The sequence below is a fragment of the Pseudophryne corroboree genome, chromosome 1, assembly GCF_028390025.1.
Source record: "Pseudophryne corroboree isolate aPseCor3 chromosome 1, aPseCor3.hap2, whole genome shotgun sequence".
Taxonomy (NCBI): Eukaryota; Metazoa; Chordata; class Amphibia; order Anura; family Myobatrachidae; genus Pseudophryne; species Pseudophryne corroboree.
Window position 1 is genome coordinate 727,437,725 of NC_086444.1, and position 18,205 is coordinate 727,455,929.

Genomic DNA, 18,205 nt, shown 5'->3' on the forward strand with positions numbered 1-18,205 from the left:
ATATTATTTCTTATCCATATATCCTTTTCCTGGATACAACCTTCTTGGAGAAGGGAATATTTAAACACTATGTCAGAATATATCCAGCCCCATAACATACTGTATATTTTATGCAATCAATTGTCCACAACAAGCACCTGGGCCAATTGCCCATTTCAAAAGCAATTATGAGGCTCCAACTCTTCTGATTAGACACCACATTAGGCTCCTCCTGACAGCCACTCCCACTGACCTCAGTAGATTATATCAGACTAGACTGGTGTATTATAAGAGAGAGCGCACCACACAAAAAGCAGCGCAATAGCCACTGATGTTCTTTCCCATTACATAGAGGTTCACATACCTCAATAGGAAAGAGAAAAGAAAAATTTAAATCTTGAGGTGGTTGGCTGGTGAGTGCAGAAAAGAGGCAAGTTCCTAACTAACATTGGCACAAGTAACCTGACCCCCCAACGAAAGCATACCACTCTAACCCTGATTGGCCAATTTTCCCAGAGCATTAACCCTAGACTCCCCATGTGTCAGTCCTCCCTCTCACACTACCATTGAGGTTAATGCTCGCTCTTGCTCATTCAATCACTCGCTCATCAGAAAGTTTTACCTCAGATCTCAGCTTACATGTAAAGAATGCTGATTCACAGCACTCAAAAGGAGTGGTAGGCACAGAGTTAGTCAAAGCTTCCAAACATATTGCAGAGGTGTGTCTACAACAACCAGTCATGATTCTCCTACTACATAATATAGATAGATAGATATTTGATAAATACTGTTTGGGGTTTTTCATTATTTCATTTATTGTATTTTTTCTGTATATACTGTGAGACATATCCTATTTTGCTATATTTTATATTGCTTACATCTTTGTTGCATTCAATGATATATATTTTTTTTAATGTATATTTACATCTCATGCTATGAACCTAAATTCTTATCTTTGTTTAGATGTCTTCTGGAAAGTGGCATAGATTGTAAGAACCAGTCAGGAGAGAGAAATTCCAAAATATGCGGAGATTTAAGCAACAATAAAGCATTGGTTATTACAGGAGACTTCTTGGTAAGGATGAGTACCAAATGACCACATGAGAGCTTGTCTGCCTATTTATCAAACAGTCATACAGATGTGTCCTCCCTTACTGGCAGTCCATACGGCATGCAGTGCAAGATGCCCTATGTGACTGGAACGCTCCTAGAGGTGTAGCATAACGTATTTTACTTAACATTTTTCATCTGTGTCGCATCACAAATGCAACAAAAAACCACTCATGATGTACTAAGACCCAAGATTGTGACTTTAACTGGACAGAAATTGGTTTTACACACTTACAAAGTCACATATGAAGCACAACGGAACTCAATGAGAAAAAGTTGTGGCCACTATCATCAGTGCCCTTTTTACCCAGACTCTTTTGCACACAGATGTACATACAGTATGTTGCTCATCAAATTGATTAGCACAAGCTAGCAATGCAGCTTTGTCACTTCCAGGTGTTTTATTTGTTGCGAATAAGAAAAACATCTTCAGCATAAAAGATGCTTGGCAAGCCAAGTCACGAGGGTAGGGGGGGGGGGGGGGGGGCTTGCATACAGAGAGGGGCTGTTTGCTGTGACTGAAGCAACACTAAGAAAGGTCACATCTGTAGATAAAAGTATATTTTGTATAGTCACTGGTATCAATAGTTTTATTTATCTATGAATTCATGTTTTCCACCTCCTAGTTATTAACATGATACGTATAGGCTTCTAGATTTTCAACATGCATATTTTTCTTTTTTTTTTTACTGGTTTTTAAAGACTTTCCAAATAATTGCTTCTACGTTATGCTGACCATATTCAAAGTACTACATCTCTTTAAGAATGCATTAAAATGTATTGAGTATTTTAACAACGATATGTATATTACAATAATTTCCAATGTTCACATCATGGGTCTAATTCAGACCTGATCGCTGTGCTGCAAATTTGCAGAGGTCTGCGATCAGACAGTCGCCGCCCAGGGAGAGTGAAAACCCGCCCCATGTAAGTGTGGGAATGCATGTGTACGGCGTGTGAAAATTCCGCCAAACAGCGGACATCTGCAAATCCGTTCGCAACTCACTCACCATCGAATGTTTTTTCCTGCCTGTGCAGTCTGTGCGTAGCCCAGGACTTACTCCTCCAGTACGATTCAAACAGGCTGTTCGGGTCCGGAGCTGATGTCCCATGCCTGCCCTGAAAACGCTTGAGCACGCCTGCGTATTTCCTGACACTCCCAGAAAACGGTCAGTTACCACCCACAAATGTCCGCTTCCTGTCAATCACATTGCGAACGCCTGTACGACCAAAAGTTTTGCACCATCCTGTTACTGTTTGGCGATGCGCCTGCACATTGTGGTGCAAACTCATGCGCAGTCATTCGATAATCGCCCGCTGTGCGATTTCACACAACAGTAATCGGGTATGAATCAGGCCCTGTATTGGGTTAAGTCCATGGTGTCACAATCAATGCTAAGTGCAGATCATCCGTCTGAGTATGACCTCCAATATGAGCAATTGAACATCTCTATATGCAGCCACTTTCAGCAACATGCACATACCATCATAGGCGTGCGCAGCTAATTTTATTAGGGGGTGCACCGCAGGTGGGCGTGTCTAGCACCACCTTTTATGCGTGTCTAGCACTATTTTACATTCTTGCAGTAAAATCTCATGACTTAATCTAATTTCTCCCTAGTTCCTAATAATAAAGTAGATATAATACATCCCAGAGCAATAAAATGAAACATAATGGTGCGACCACCGGCTGATACTGACTGTCTGCTATGGCAAAACCCCGAGCCCTAGCTGCCGTTGCACAATATCGCTGCTTACACTTCCCCAGCCTATCCCTGACCCAGTGGCGGAACTAGCGAGTGGTGAGCCTAGGTGCATATGCATTCCCCCCCCCCCACACACACACACACACACACACACACACACACACACACCCCACACACACACCCCACGTCTTGCACCCCCAGCAACTGCAGCCTAATTTTGAGTTGGCTGCTCTGAAAAGTACGGGAGATTTAGGGGGCCAAACATTTGAGTTTTAACATAACACAAGTACATTTTAAAATGTACACTTATGCCATCACAGCCACATCTGCCTCTTTCTATGGCATCAGCTCCCCCCCTCCACAGGACACTAGCACTTTTACACATGTCCCCATGCTCACCAGCAACTGACAGTAGTGCCCCTTATTCACATTTTGCAATACAGTATGAGCCGAAATTCACATTATGTCACACGGTATGAGACTAAATTCACAATACGCCACACGGTATGAGCCAAAATTCACATTACGCCACACGGTATGAGCCGAAATTCACATTACGCCACACGGTATGAGCCGAAATTCACATAACGTCACACGGTATGAGCCAAAATTCACATTACGTCACACGGTATGAGCCGAAATTCACATTACAGCACACTGTATGAGCCAAAATTCACATTACGTCACACGGTATGAGCCGAAATTCACATTACGTCACACGGTTTGAGCCGAAATTCACATTACGTCACATAGTATGAGCCGAAATTCACATTACGTCACACGGTATGAGCCAAAATACACATTATGTCAAATGTTCCAAAATTCACATTATGTCACATGTTATGGGCCGAAATATACATTATGCCATACAGTATAAGTATCATCTATAATTCTATAAGCTAATACTAAAAGAGAGGTGGTGCTACCACACCATAATTTTATACCATACCATCATATACATATACTCTGCAACTCAACGGCACTCCGGCTGAAATGTCACAGAAGTGCTGCAGAGTATATGGGGACGTGTCCGTGCAGGACACAACGGGTAAAGGTTATGACTGATGTGAACCGGAAGGGTGCCGGATTTTGACACACACACACACACACACACATACATATCTGTGGGTGTACTCATGAAAAAAAAAAAGTACAAATATTTCACACATATATATATATATATATATATATATATATATATATAAAATTATTATACAAGAGGTGTGGCACTCCAATGATTCACTCCAAACCGTATTATGCGGTTTGGAGTGAATAATCGGAGTGCCGCACCTCTCTTATACTATATCCATTCATCTGTGAAGGCACCCAGTGTTAAGTTTCCTCTATGTGGCTGTGGCGGACCCCTGTTTGTGTGTATACAGTGTGTGTGTGTGTGTGTGTGTGTGTGTGTGTGTATGTATGTATATATATATATATATATATATACATACACATAAGCTCAGCCAAGCATTCAGCTAGTATACAGTATATATGTAAAAAATAATGTAACACTGAGTCTCACGCTCTGATGAAGTCAGTGTTCAGCCGAGTGTGTCCTTAGCTCCGGCGGCAGCTCTGAGTCCTCCTGCGCTTGGCAGGGCACAGTTGATTGAGAGCGGGGAGGGCGTGCGGTGTGACATGTCACATCGCGAGGTGAAGCGTGATGTCAGTCCTCCCCCCCCCCCACGTGCAGCCGTATAAGCTGTATACTGCATGTCCAAGGCGGGTGGTGGGCGAAGCGGCGGGGGAGGCACAGTGCGAGTGCGGCAATGAGCAGTACTGGGTCGGCGGCGGATCGAGGGCCAGGGCGACGCTCAATGATTGCTGCAGCAGACGTGGCGTGCGGGGGGTGCTGGATATTAGAGGGTGCCTGTGCGCACCAGGCACCCCCCGTGCGCACGCCTATGCATACCATATTACATCTGTGTCTAATAAGCCAACCCCCAGTAACCACACAGGAATGCCCAACACATTTCTAATACACTTCTTGGTGCGTGTGTCTGACTCTGTACTGCAGCTCTGTATGAACACCATTGCGGTGCATGCATGTGCGGTGCCACTCAAATGCAAGCGAAGATGAAAAACATTACACAAGAAAAAATAAAGACACATTGGTCCCCACAGGAAAAAACACACACTTTGGCCCACACAGAAAACAATAAAACATCCCCCACAGGAAAAAAAAAAAGTAATTGTATAATATAGCTTTTGTATTGTAATTTGTTTCAAATTTCCACTGCTGTTTGAAAGGCCCAGTGACACCAAGATGTTTTATAATTCTTGGCTATAACATCTATATATTAATTTATTTATTAATTAACATTTATGTAGCGCTAACATATTTCATTGCATTTTCTTTCAAAGTCTAGCAGGGGAAGATTGGGAACTGAAAGTGGCCCTGGAAAAATTTGTAGAAGTGGCCACACATGGGCAGCACCGGAGGTATAGCATGTAACAATGGCAGTAGCACCACCCCTCACTTGTCAACACACACACAAACAAACAAACAAACAAACAAACAGGCCCCACGTGCATATCAGCCTCTCTGGGAATCTTCCCTGTAAACCCTGTGGTAAATCCACCCATGGTCACAATGTGCATTGCTACTCAGCTCCGACTTAGGGGTATATTTACTAAGCTCCCGATTTTGACCGATTTTGTTGTTTTTTTCAAAGTGTCATCTCAGGAATTTACTAATCAGAAATCTCAGCAGTGATGAGGGCATTCGTATTCTATTTCACAAGTGAGAGAACAAATACGAATGAATACACCATCGGTCAAACTCGGCTGTTATTTGATACAACACGGTAATTTACCAAGATTTCATATTTGTAATTTTCACTGAGAAAGGTCCATTACGTTTGTGATTAAGCTCGATTCGTAAAAAAAATATATATATACGTGAAAAAAATAGACCTGCTTTTGAAAAGCGTGTTTACATGTGTTGCAACCTCACCAAAATTACACATAATTTTGATGCTTTAAAAGGGGCATAAGCACATGATTCACATACCACACTCAGAAATGGATGAAATCACGAGTATACACATCATTTTTTTTTTAACCAAAAATATGTTTATTAAAGTGTGAACTCACTTACGCATATGCCATCTGCAGAGGCTGGTTCTATTTTTTTCTGTGGTGCCTTGGAGGCTCCAGAGGCTGGGTCAGGTACATTTGGTCTGCTTGACCTCCTTATTGGGGAGGTCACTGGGGTATTTATTGGGTTGTATTTTTCGGAGCTAGTGCTCGCTTGTTGGGAGTATAACACAGTTATGTTGTGGCTTAGGTTACTGAGTTTAGCATTTAATTGATTATTGGAGGCCGTGTTGTTGTCTATAATTCTTCCAAGGCTTTCAGTAAGGCTGTTGTTTCTTTCAACGAGATGCAGGTAGTTTTGGTGCTGCCTCATTTGTTCATCAAGAATACGCTGTAAAGTGCTCATCATGGTGCTGTTTTCTGCCCGCATTTGCTCGAGACAAATCGCGAGGTGACTGGTTTCCACATTTTGTCTGCTCAGATTTCTACTTATGCGTGGCATGTAATGTAGCATACTTGCCAGCAGCTGATTTTGTCTTTGGAGACACTGGGAATTGATCCTCTGTTGGTTTGCCCAGCTGGACCAAAATGTCTGCTCTTCAGTGGTGTGCTTGGGCTCATTATTGGTTGCGGACTTGTTTGTTGCGGAGGTGGGGCCACAGGTACCGTGCTAGGTGGCGTTGTCTGTAATGGGCGGAGATTCAGAACAAACGTGTCCTCAGTTCGTAGTGTCTGCTGGTCCGGGGGCATGCTGTCATCATCTGTGTGTGCTATAATGGTACAACATTTTAGTAATATGCAACACGTATTCTATGCTTGTATCATATAACTTTGTATTTATTAACATGCATGATAAATATTAGCACACATATGTTTGTAACATAAGCAACAAGAATAAAATATCTTAACGGAAAAACCTATGTTTTCTTTGGTTTGTGGTTTTGCTGGTTTTCAAAACATTACCCAAACAGGAATACTAAATAAATCAATCATGTACAAACCCTGTTGAAGTAAGATGACACAGAAAATACAAAGTGCCTAGGTTAGTAAGCATATATGAATGAAACACCAGACTAACAGAGTTATGGTAAATAAGTAGATTTTAAGCTCGCAAGAGCAGGGACTTCTTTCCTCATGTGCCTTTTCTTACTTACACTATTATACTCCATACTCCCTTCGATGGCACCTAACCCCGGGTTTTCTATACCTGTCCTATTTTGTCCTGTACTGTAATTGCGGTTTTCTTGTTTGCTAATTTTATTATTTACTGTGTAATGGGTGCTGCGGATCCCTTGTGGCGCCATATAAATAAAGGATGATAATAATAATAATAATAATAACAACCCCCAATAAGCAAGGATTCTCATGTGCTGAAGCTTGCCCTTCTGATTATGGTGTGTACTTTAGTAACCAGTATGCTACTGTATGCCCCAAGTGTACACACATATATAGTTAGGTTGCTTTAGTGAAGAGGTGTTCAGGCCTTGACATTAGCAATTTTTTTATCCCCAAAACAATTTATACTGACATTGCATTACTGTGTTTGTGTAGTTTACAAAATTTTCTAAAGTGCACTGTGTTTGTATGTGGTGAACTTGGTTTTTTTTAAGGACTCACCAGCCAGATGAGGGGATTCTGCTTCCCGTGTTGGGGAAGGTGCAAGTAATTCTGATGGTGGCTTGTGAACACAGTAGAGATGCGTCTGTGAGGGGGAGATGCAGATGGGGTTCTAATTGTAAAGCGCAACGGAATATGCTGCGCTATATAAGAAACTGTTAATAAATAAATAAATAAATAATGGTTGCCTCGGGAGATCTGCCCGTGGTCTTTTTATTGCCACGTGTTTGCGGCTGGATGTTGCTTGTCCTGTGTGCATTGGCAGCCTATGGTGGGGCCTTAATGGGCCTATGGAGAAATGGATTAAATTAGTCTCTTTTCATAAATAGTTTTTGTTTTTTTTAAAGTCAGATAATGGATACTTTACCTGTAGCAGCAGCATCCTCCTGTGCAACATTTGTCCTGCTACTACGGGCTGCTCTTCTTTGTGACACTGAAAAAAAGATTAGCATTATGGTTTTAAATTCAAGAAATAGATAACATGATAACCTACATTAGCCATGTAGCCATTAGGAAAGGCAAAACCATACCTGTGTTTTGACAATTGTCCATAAAAATAGGGCTGCCTATATTGTCGGCAACAAGCACAGATATAATAAACGACAAAAAATACAACCATATGGCCACACATGCTTACTTTCCACTACAAAACCTATGCTTACTACAACATTGTTTTTTGGCACAAACAAGGAATCTACACTAAGGGGTATATTCAATTAAAGTCGGATCCATTCTGACATGTATTTGTCGGAATGGATCCGACAACCCCCTTTCAATCCCATCTTAATTCGACTTTTTCAAGTCGAATTTAGATGGGACGCAGAGGAGGAGAAGGGGGGCGAGCCGGCTCCGGGTGGAAGCTGCCGTTAGGTCGGGCAGCAGAGTGACATCCAGCTGCAGCGCTACTGTAGCACTGATCTTCCCTGTATGCCCGCCGGCTGTCCCCCCGTCTCTCTGCGGCTCCCCCCCATCCTCCCCCCTCGCCTCCTCTGGGTCCGCATCTCAGACTGAGATGGTCGAAAAGGGGGTATTGGCCCCTTTTTTGACATAAACACGTGGATCGGCAGCTATTACGCCGATCCACGTGCTTTTCGGCAAGTCAAATTTATCGACTTGTCAAAAAAGTTAGCAAAATATTGAATAGGTCGAATCAGGATTCGACCTTAAAAAGTCGAAAACTGCCGTCTTTTCGACAGACATCAGTTTTCGACTTCAATTGAATATACCCCTAAGACACTACATAACAAATGCTATATTCAATAACCACATATGCTTAAAACATACACATACACATACACTAGAACTTAAAAAAATAAGCTGCAGCAAAAATACAATCGTGCTACTAAACTACCAATCCATGATAAGCACATTCTACATAAATGTATCAAATTAATGGTTACAACTAGGAACACAACATTTTACACAGATCACTACATAAACAAATTGGACCAGACAATGTTATGCGATATTAATAGCTTTAATCCAAAATAGAAAAAACTGGGGACATACAAATTAAAATAATTACACGATGGTCTGGGCCCCATGTGCCTCACAATTTTTTATTTATTTATAAAAACAAAATCATGCCAACAACCAAAAAACAACCATAATGCTATGACACCATGAAACACAAACCTTTCATATTTCATAAGTTAAAAATATCCGTCACTGAACAAAAAACAACACAAACCCATCCTAAAAATAAAAATATGACAAACAGTAAAAGCACATTTTTACACATTTAAAACATTTTTAACAAAAAAAAAACAAACACACAAAAAAACAATACTCACCATCCTGCCTGGGCCAATCAGAATCTTGCACATAAGTGGCACGAACAGCTTTGTGTGGAATTATGTTCCGCATGGGCTCCTTCCCACTCAGCATATGTGGCAATGAAAGGATGTCCACCCCCAGTTTGTCTGGCTGACTTTGCCTCCGCGGCCGCCTTTGCCTTGACACAGCACTTTATGTCATAGAACCTCTTACGTCGTGTCCTCAGTCCACCTCACCACACCCTCGCAGTTCACTGCCGCAACTACTTGACCCCACAACACAGCCTTTCTGCGAGATGTCACCTTGGAGGCCTGAGGCCCAAACAGCTGCCGATGATGCCGCATCAGCTCATGCACCAATGCCACATTTTCTGCGTGACTAAATTTGACATTGCGGCCTGACTTCGTAGTGGTGCGTGGCTGCGGAGCTGCATCATCATCACTCTCTCTGTCACTGGAGGCCGAAGCAGCAACCCCACCCTCCTCCTCCACCTCACCCCCTCACTCACCTCTCACTGGGACATATTAGACACTAACAACAATTAACACTGAAAAATAAAAGACTTCCGGTTCCGGCATGGGAGAGTGAGCAGCCTCTCCTGACAGCTCCGCTCCTCAACTCACCCGACACTGCCGTAGCCCTGTTTGCCAAGGGAAGACACCGCTCCCGATCCCCACGTAGGATAGAGGGGATGATGGACAAGTTCCTGAGCGCATCCTCCTCTCCTAAGGTGCTCCCGCCGCCACAGCCGCCGCGACAAGAGAAGCGCCGGGGAGACCACAACATGGCGCCGGACAGCGATAATGCGCCGGGGACGCCAGTACATAAGAAACCTATAGCAAAACCTGTGTTGGACTCCTCTCTGGCTACTGGCTGTTCAGGTACTTTCTCTTCCTCTTATGAGGAAATGGTTCTTGCTATTCAGTCCACTATGGCGCCTTTGCTACAAAAGGCAGTATCTGATATCACGTCTCAGTTGCAAGCTCTATCCAGCCGTGTCTCAGACACAGAAAGGCATTTAAGTGATACTATGGATGATGTTACTATTTTACAAAAATCTGTTCGTGCCCTGGAGATTGATAATAAACGCTTGGCAGAAAAGCTTGATAGTTTTGAAAACAGAGCCAGACGGAAAAACCTAAGAATTACAGGTCTCCCTGAATCACTTAAAGGAATCCCTTTGGAACAATTTGTCCGTACTACCCTTCCTAAGTTGTTGCACGTGGAAGCAGCATGTGCTGATATTTCTATAGAACGTGTTCACAGAGTGGGAGATATTTCGAAAGCCACTGCACAGAAACCAAGAGTGGTTGTTTTTAAAACCCTAAATTTCCTGCATAAGCAAGTTATTTGGAAAGCGCCTCGTAAACTTCATTCTATTCAGTGGGAAGGACATACCATTCGTATTTATCAAGACTTTTCGGTTGAACTTTCTAGACTGCAACGTTCTTTCTCTGACGTCTGCACTACCCTGGTTCGAGCAAATAGGAAATTTATCATATTTTTCCCCACGCGTCTCCGCATATTTACAGGTGCATCGTACTCTGATTTTACGACTCCGGTAGATGCGGCAGCATTTCTTAAGGAAGAGTCCTCTGCAAAGAAAGACGGTGACATTGCTGATGTCGTGGATGAGTCAGAATGGGACTGCCCTGATTATTTATGTTAACAGGGGCGGATCCAGAAGAAAATGATAGGGGGGGCACCATGGAAGGGGCAAGTACATTTGCGTGCGGCTTCGGTGCATGTGAGGTGGCGCTTCTTATACAATGCCCACAGTTGTAGCGCTCATTATGCAATGTCCACTGTACTGGTAGTGCCCCTTATATAGACCCCATAGTAGTGGTGTCCCTTATGCAATGCCCGTATTGCCCCCAGTAGTAATGTTGCCTGTAGTAATGCCCCTAGTCATTATGCCCCCAGTGGTAATGCCCCTGCAGTTATGACCCCAGTAGTTTACCTCCCCCCTTTAGTTTAGCCTCCCAGTGGTAATGCCCCCACTAGTTTAGCCACCAGTAGTAATGCCCCCCTGTAGTTTGCCCCATTGTAGTTTAGCCCCAGTAGTTATGCCCCCCTTATAGTTTAGCCTCCAGTAGTAATGCCCCCAGTAGTTTGGCCCCTGTAGTTATGCCCCCAGTAGTTTGCCCCCCCTGTAGTTTAGCCCCCAAGTAGTAATGCCCTGTAGTTTAGCCCCCAAGTAGTAATGCCCCTGTAGTTTAGCCCCCAAGTAGTAATGCCCCTGTAGTTAAGCCCCCATGTAGTAATGCCCCTGTAGTTTAGCCCCCAAGTAGTAATGCCCCTGTAGTTTAGCCCCCAAGTAGTAATGCCCCTGTAGTTAAGCCGCCAGTAGTAATGCCCTCCTGTAGTATGCCCCCAGTAGTTAGCACCTTTGTAGTTGGCCCCCAGTAATAATGTCTCCCAGTAGTTTGTCCCCAGTAGATGCCACCCAGTAATAATGTCTCCCAGCAGTTTGCCCCCAGTAATAATGTCCCCCAGTAGTTTGCCCCCAGTAGATGCCCCCCAGTAATAATGTCCCCCAGCAGTTTGCCCCCAGTAGATGTCCCCCAGTAATAATGTCCTCCAGTAGTTTGCCCCCAGTAGTAATGCCCCCTAGGACTTTGCCCCCAATAGATGACCCCCCAGTAGTAATGCCCCAAGTAGATGCCCCTCAGTAATAATGCCCCCAGTAGATGTCCCCCAGTAAAAATGTCCCCCATTAGGTGCCCCCAATAGATGAACCCCAGTAGTAATGCCCCCTGTAGGTGCCCCCCAGTAATAATGCCCCCAGTAGCTGCCCCCCCAGTAGTGATGCCCCCAGTAGATGCCCCCAGTAGTAATGCCCCCCAGTAGTAATGTCCCTTGTTGATGCCCCCCCAGAAGTAATGTCCCCCCATAGTTTTCCCCCAGGAGATGCTCCCGCTGCATTAAGGAAGAAAAAAACATAATACTTACCGAGCCCCGTTCCCGCGCCGCTGCAGTCCTCCTCCTGGCTGGCGTCCTCTCCTCAGTACTATGAGAGAGACGTCATGACTGACGTCTCTCCCATAGCGCACGGCGCAGTGACAGCGCCGGAAGCCGGAGCTCAGTACTGAGCTCCTGCCTCTGGCTACCGCTGTGCAGGGAGACGGGCGCCCGCTGGTAACACAATCTCAGCGGGCACCCGTCATCTCCCTGTGCGGCGCTGACGCCGCGGGGGGGGGGGACGGGGACGGGGGGAGGCCACAAATGACAGGGGGGGCACGGGCCCGAGTGCCCCCCCCCCTGGATCCGCCACTGTATGTTAATATACGTATATATGAGGTGTCTTTCTCGCTCAGGGGGTGCTGTATTCCATACCGCACTTCTGTGGCACCCTTGAGGTTATTAGGCTATAGTATTGTTGATATCTCTTTTTAGGATATATATTTTGTAGTTTATCTGTAATTACTACCATTTGTTTAATGTGTAATGAAGGAGCGGAGCTGTGCCGTTTCTTATCTCTTCGTTGATTTACCATGTTAATAGGTCTACTATTTGTGACCTTAGTGTTGCAGATAGCAGTCAATTGCTGGAAGTCCAGTTTGGTTAGAATTAATACTGCTCATAGTACTCGGTTATATATGTCTGTCTATTTTAGATTTATTTTTTCCTCATGTGTTTACCTTCCCCCTTTACCCTCTTTCTACGAATTTGAACAGTATCAGATGATTTATAGACCTGTATGTGATAATGCCTCTCAGGATAGGATCACTTAATATTAGGGGTATCCATACGCCTGCGAAAAGACGTAGACTACTTATATATCTCAACAAGTTATCTATAGATTTGATATGTCTACAGGAGACCCATTTAAAAGCTCCGGAAGCAAATAAACTAAAAATGCTAGGTTGGGATTTACTAGCTTCAGCCTCTTATAATACTAAATCGCGAGGTGTAATTATTCTAGGGAAAAAAATCATTGAACAGTCAAGTTTTATCTGTTTCCCCTGATCCGGAAGGCAGATTTGTGGTGCTCACTGTGGATATACAGGGAATCACTTTTTCTATATGTAATGTGTATGCCCCAAATCAATATAGTAAATCCTTTTTTTACTTCATTATTAGCTAAACTTCATACTTATGACCCTGCTTCTTTAATAGTTTGTGGTGATTTTAATTTAATTTCATCCTCCTTTCTTGATCGTTCCCCTGCTCCAAAGTCTCCGATTGCCCTTCCGAAAATAGGGGTCCCATTTTTTATTAAAACTCTCAATCTAGTTGATACATGGCGAGCAGTTTACCCAGTTGAGAGAGAGTTTACATGCTTCTCCATGACTCATAATACCTGCTCTAGGATCGATTATGTTTTAATTGCAGAACCTTTATTCACTAAAATTTCTTCTGTAACTATTGAGCCTCCTACATTGTCAGATCACGGTATGGTATGGATTACTTTAGATTTTAAGAAGTCTGTTGATAATAAGCCTTTGTGGAAATTCCCATTGCATCTTATCAAAGCTAAAGGTTTTAAATTACTGTTAGAAAATATGTGGAAAAAAGATCAATCGCATAATTCTGGCTGTGCTGTATCTAATCCTTCTACTTTTTGGATGGCGGCCAAAGCTGTGTTGCGTGGTGAATTAATAGAATATTCTTCACGAATTAACCGGCAGCGGAATGCTTCCTACTTGGATCTACAATTTAAGCTTTACAGCGCTTTTCAATTATTTAAACAGGCCCCTTCCTTGGAGAACAAAATTCGCTATAATACTGCTAAGACCCACTTTTCAGAGCTCTTACAGACAAGTGGCGATAAATATTATTTTAATGTAAACTCCAAATATTATAAGTTTGGTAATAAGAATGGTAGACTTCTTACTAATTTATTACATCGATCTAGGAAGCGAACAGTGATTAGGCCTTTATTGAAGTCAGACGGTACTTTTACTGATTCTGACTCTCACATAATTGATGTAATGAAGTCATTTTATGAGGATCTTTATTCTGTTCCTACACACCCTATAAATGCTTCCTCTGTCTCTGGTATTTCGGAAACCACCCCTTCTACTCCTGTCTCTCTCTCTTCTTCTTCCTCTCCTTCCTCCACCTTCTGGGATCTACTTCAACTTCCTCAACTCCCAGTTTCCCTTTTTCCTGCTTTGATGGCTCCTGTAACCCCGTTAGAGGTGATAGGGGTTATCAAACGGTTGAAATTGTTTAAAGCACCGGGCCCTGATGGGTTTTCCAATTAATTTTTTCGTATTTTATCTACACGTATTGCTGATCCATTAGCCGCATGTTTTAATTCAATTATGGATGGGGGGACTCTCCCTGCTCACTTCTCAGATGCCATTATTAAAGTCTTGCCGAAAGAAGGACGTAATCTTAATCTTCCGGGGTTTTATAGGCAATTTCACTCCTAAATACTGACTATAAAACTTTTACCAAAATTCTAGCAGAAAGATTGAAGCCTATTCTTCCGGTTTTGATCCATAAAGATCAAACCGGCTTTATAACAGGACGGCACTCGGTGGTGAATGTACGGAGAGTTCTCACAGCTATATTTCATGTAACATCTAATCACACTTTGCGGTCATCCCCTCATATGATAGTGACGTTAGACTCCGAAAAAGCGTTTGATTTAGTCCTATGGCCCCATTTATTTCGTACTTTGGAGAAATTTGGCTTTCCTACCCATTTTATTAATATTAATATGCACTTTATATTCTTCCCCACAGTCACAAATAGCATGTAATGGGCTTTTATCATCTGCTTTTACGCTAGAGAGGGGGACTTGTCAAGGGTGTCCCTTATCTCCCCTCCTTTTCGCCATTGCTATAGAACCCCTTGCTGTGGCTGTACGTGCTTCTCCTTTGATTCATGGGATTAAAATTGTAAGGGAGGAGCTGAAAATTGGATTATTCGCTGATGATACTCTTCTATTTCTTTCTGAACCTAAACACTCTCTACCTTCTTTGTTGCATTTACTTGATTCTTTTGGGGTGGTTTCCGGATATAAAATCAATAGATCCAAGTCGGAGGTTTTATTGCTGGAAAATTCTAATCCAGACTTCTTGAAATCTATACAAATGCCATTTTCCATAGCTCCATCTAGGTTTAAGTATTTGGGGGTTCATATATGTTCGGATTTATCCCAATTGTATTCGACAAATTTTTCTACTACAATCACCAAAATTGCCACAAAACTTGAGTCATGGAGAGATCTACCTCTCTCTCTATTGGGACGCTTAGCTATAATCCGGTCTATTATTTTTCCGAAAATATTTTACTGTATGCAACAATTACTGATTGCTATACTTAAATCGGATATTAAGAGACTGGAGGCATTATTTTCTAACTTTATTTGGCAGAATAAGCGTCCGAGAATATCACGGGCTAAACTAATTACCCCTAAAAGTGAAGGTGGACTGGGATATCCTGATTTGGAAGCATATTCTCAAGCAGTTTTTTTTTCCGTTATATAAGTGCTTGGTTACTTAATAAAGACCAATACATAGATCTATCTTTGGATTCAGCAGTTTTATCCCCTTATTCCCCAAGTGCACTTTTACAAACTAAATGGCTTTCTATCCCACTAAATATTCGGAATCATATTTTATTTGCAGATACATACAAAGCTTGGCTAGTGTTAAATAAGCGCTGTAAATCCAATCCTTATGTTACCCCTTTTATTCCCCTATGGGGAAATCCATTATTTCCTCCATCACTCTCGAACTCATTGTTTGATGTTTGGAGAGCAAAGGGGTTGGATTTATTGTGTAAGGTTTTTGATCCAGGTGGCTCTTTGTTTACCTTTCAGGAGCTATGCCTTAAATTTTTTCTACCAAGTTCACATAGGTTTATGTATTTTCAAATGCGGCATTTCTTACTTTCTATTAATGCACCTAAACCCCTTACTAGGACTCGAAAGGTTACTGTGGCTCAGATTAAATCTATTGATTTAATGTTATATTTTCTTCTTGAGAAGAACTACAGAGTGAAATATTTATACAATGTTATAATCAGTTCTGTAGAGCATGTACAATGGCAGGCGTTGGTACAGAAATGGAATCATGATATTCCATTACTAGCTGATATTCATGATTTAACCAAGTTATATTCTTATTCACTTAAGGTGTTACAGTCAGCTTATTTACAAGAAGTTCATATCCGAACATTACATAGAGCATATATAACCCCATGTCAAAGAAGGTATATGGTTAAGGATGAGTTGGGACATTGTATAAAATGTAGAACTGTAGTTGCGGATTTTTACCACTGTATCTGGGATTGCTTTAAACTGCATAAATTCTGGTGCAAGATACTGAATTTTATTAACAAAATGTTTGGTCTCGCTTTACAACCTGATCCTCTGGCCTGTTTAGGGTTCAGTTTTAAAAACTGGACTTTAGCAGGAAAAAAAAGACATATTCTCCCATTGTTGATCACAATTCTCGCGGTATGTAAAAAGTGTATATTAAGTCTTTGGATCAAGAAATCGGTACCTAGTCTTATAGAAGTCAAACAAAAATGACTTCAGATGCTGTACTATGAGCGGAAGTATGCAGACATTGATTTACTCTTGGGGGCTCAAAGGTTTTATTGTAAATGGGCTCCATTCGTTAGTACTTTGGACAGAGAAACTCGATTGCATATATATAACTCTTTTGAAAATTTTAGTTTTGATGAGCATAAGGTACCTTCTAATACGTGAGCTTTGAACTGGGTGTATTCTGAGAGTCATGTATTTCATGCCTTCTTTCCTTAATATTTAGGTACTGTGTCAAAGTATATGATGAATATTATCTATCTCTTCTTTTCCTATTCCCTCCTTCCCTTACCTCCCTCCTTTGTGTTTGTCTTTTGCCCCTTTTCAATTTTTATTCTTATATAGGTATCCCTGTATCACTTTAACTTGTTTTATCTCAGTGAGACTATGTTGATATACTGTATATTGACGACTATGTTTGTGATATCTGGGATTACTGTCTTATTGTATATTGTTTTTCCTTTTTTTGTATGTGGAAAATCTTCAATAAATACATTTAAAACAAAAAAAAAACCACAGAAAAATAATAACTCAAAACACACTCCTCCTCTACCACTACACACACACACACACACACACACACACACACACACACACACACACACACACACACACACACACACACGAGACTTAAAATAAAATTGACAAACACCAAAAATTAGACAAACTGTAAAAAAACTATACAACAATAATCACTAGACTTTTCACACACACAATACAGCACTCACCAATCCATTTATCTCTCCAACTCTCCACAAACTAACACCACTTCCTCTCACCTCTCCTCTAGCTAAACCCAAAAGGTCCGGCCGGTTTGGGGCAGTTTTATACTAATCAGCAGACACTCCTCCAGCACAAACACAACCAATCATGTTTGAGTGACAAAAACGGAAGCCGGAAAAAATGCGTACGTGACTGACATTAAAACACTGCCACGAAGGAAAATACGAATCCGTAATCCAAATCATAAAACTTCAGTCGCAAACATAAAGCACGTCCGTAAAATGAGAGGCAAAATTACGAATTACATCGACATCGGAAAATACGAACGTCAGATTAGTAAATAACATGATTTCATTTAAAAAAGTTGCACAAAAATACGACCGATACAATTCGAGATTAATCTCCCTCCATCTCCCTTAAAATACGAATCTTCGTAAATATACCCCTTAGAGTTTGTTTTAAGACCATCTGCACTTGGCATTTCAGAATTTATAGAGATGTTGCTGTCAAGTGGTGGCTCAATGGTGTTCAAGTCCTTGTTTCCTGTTATACTGTGGTCTGTGTGTGGGTGATGTTTCTATAAAGGGTTGGCGGAAATAGATTGTGGTGTGTTTCACTTTTTACCTGTATCTTGCAAATATTTCTCTTGTTTCTTGTTCATTTAGTTCTATAAGGGGCCTATTTATCATAGAGCCTAATCTGCAGATGGCAGTATCTGGGTGTGCCAGTCCCTGGAATGCTTTGCATT

General features: G+C 41.9%; 1 protein-coding gene across 1 annotated transcript in view; it reads left to right on the forward strand.

Annotated features, from left to right (window-relative positions):
* Positions 1-18,205, forward strand: part of LOC135046821 (phospholipid-transporting ATPase IK-like) — a 1,701,102-nt gene that overhangs the window by 1,287,100 nt on the left and 395,797 nt on the right. The window contains exon 21 of the mRNA XM_063955407.1: positions 943-1,054. Within this exon, the coding sequence (XP_063811477.1) occupies positions 943-1,054 (112 nt within the window). The remainder of the gene's footprint in view (positions 1-942; positions 1,055-18,205) is intronic.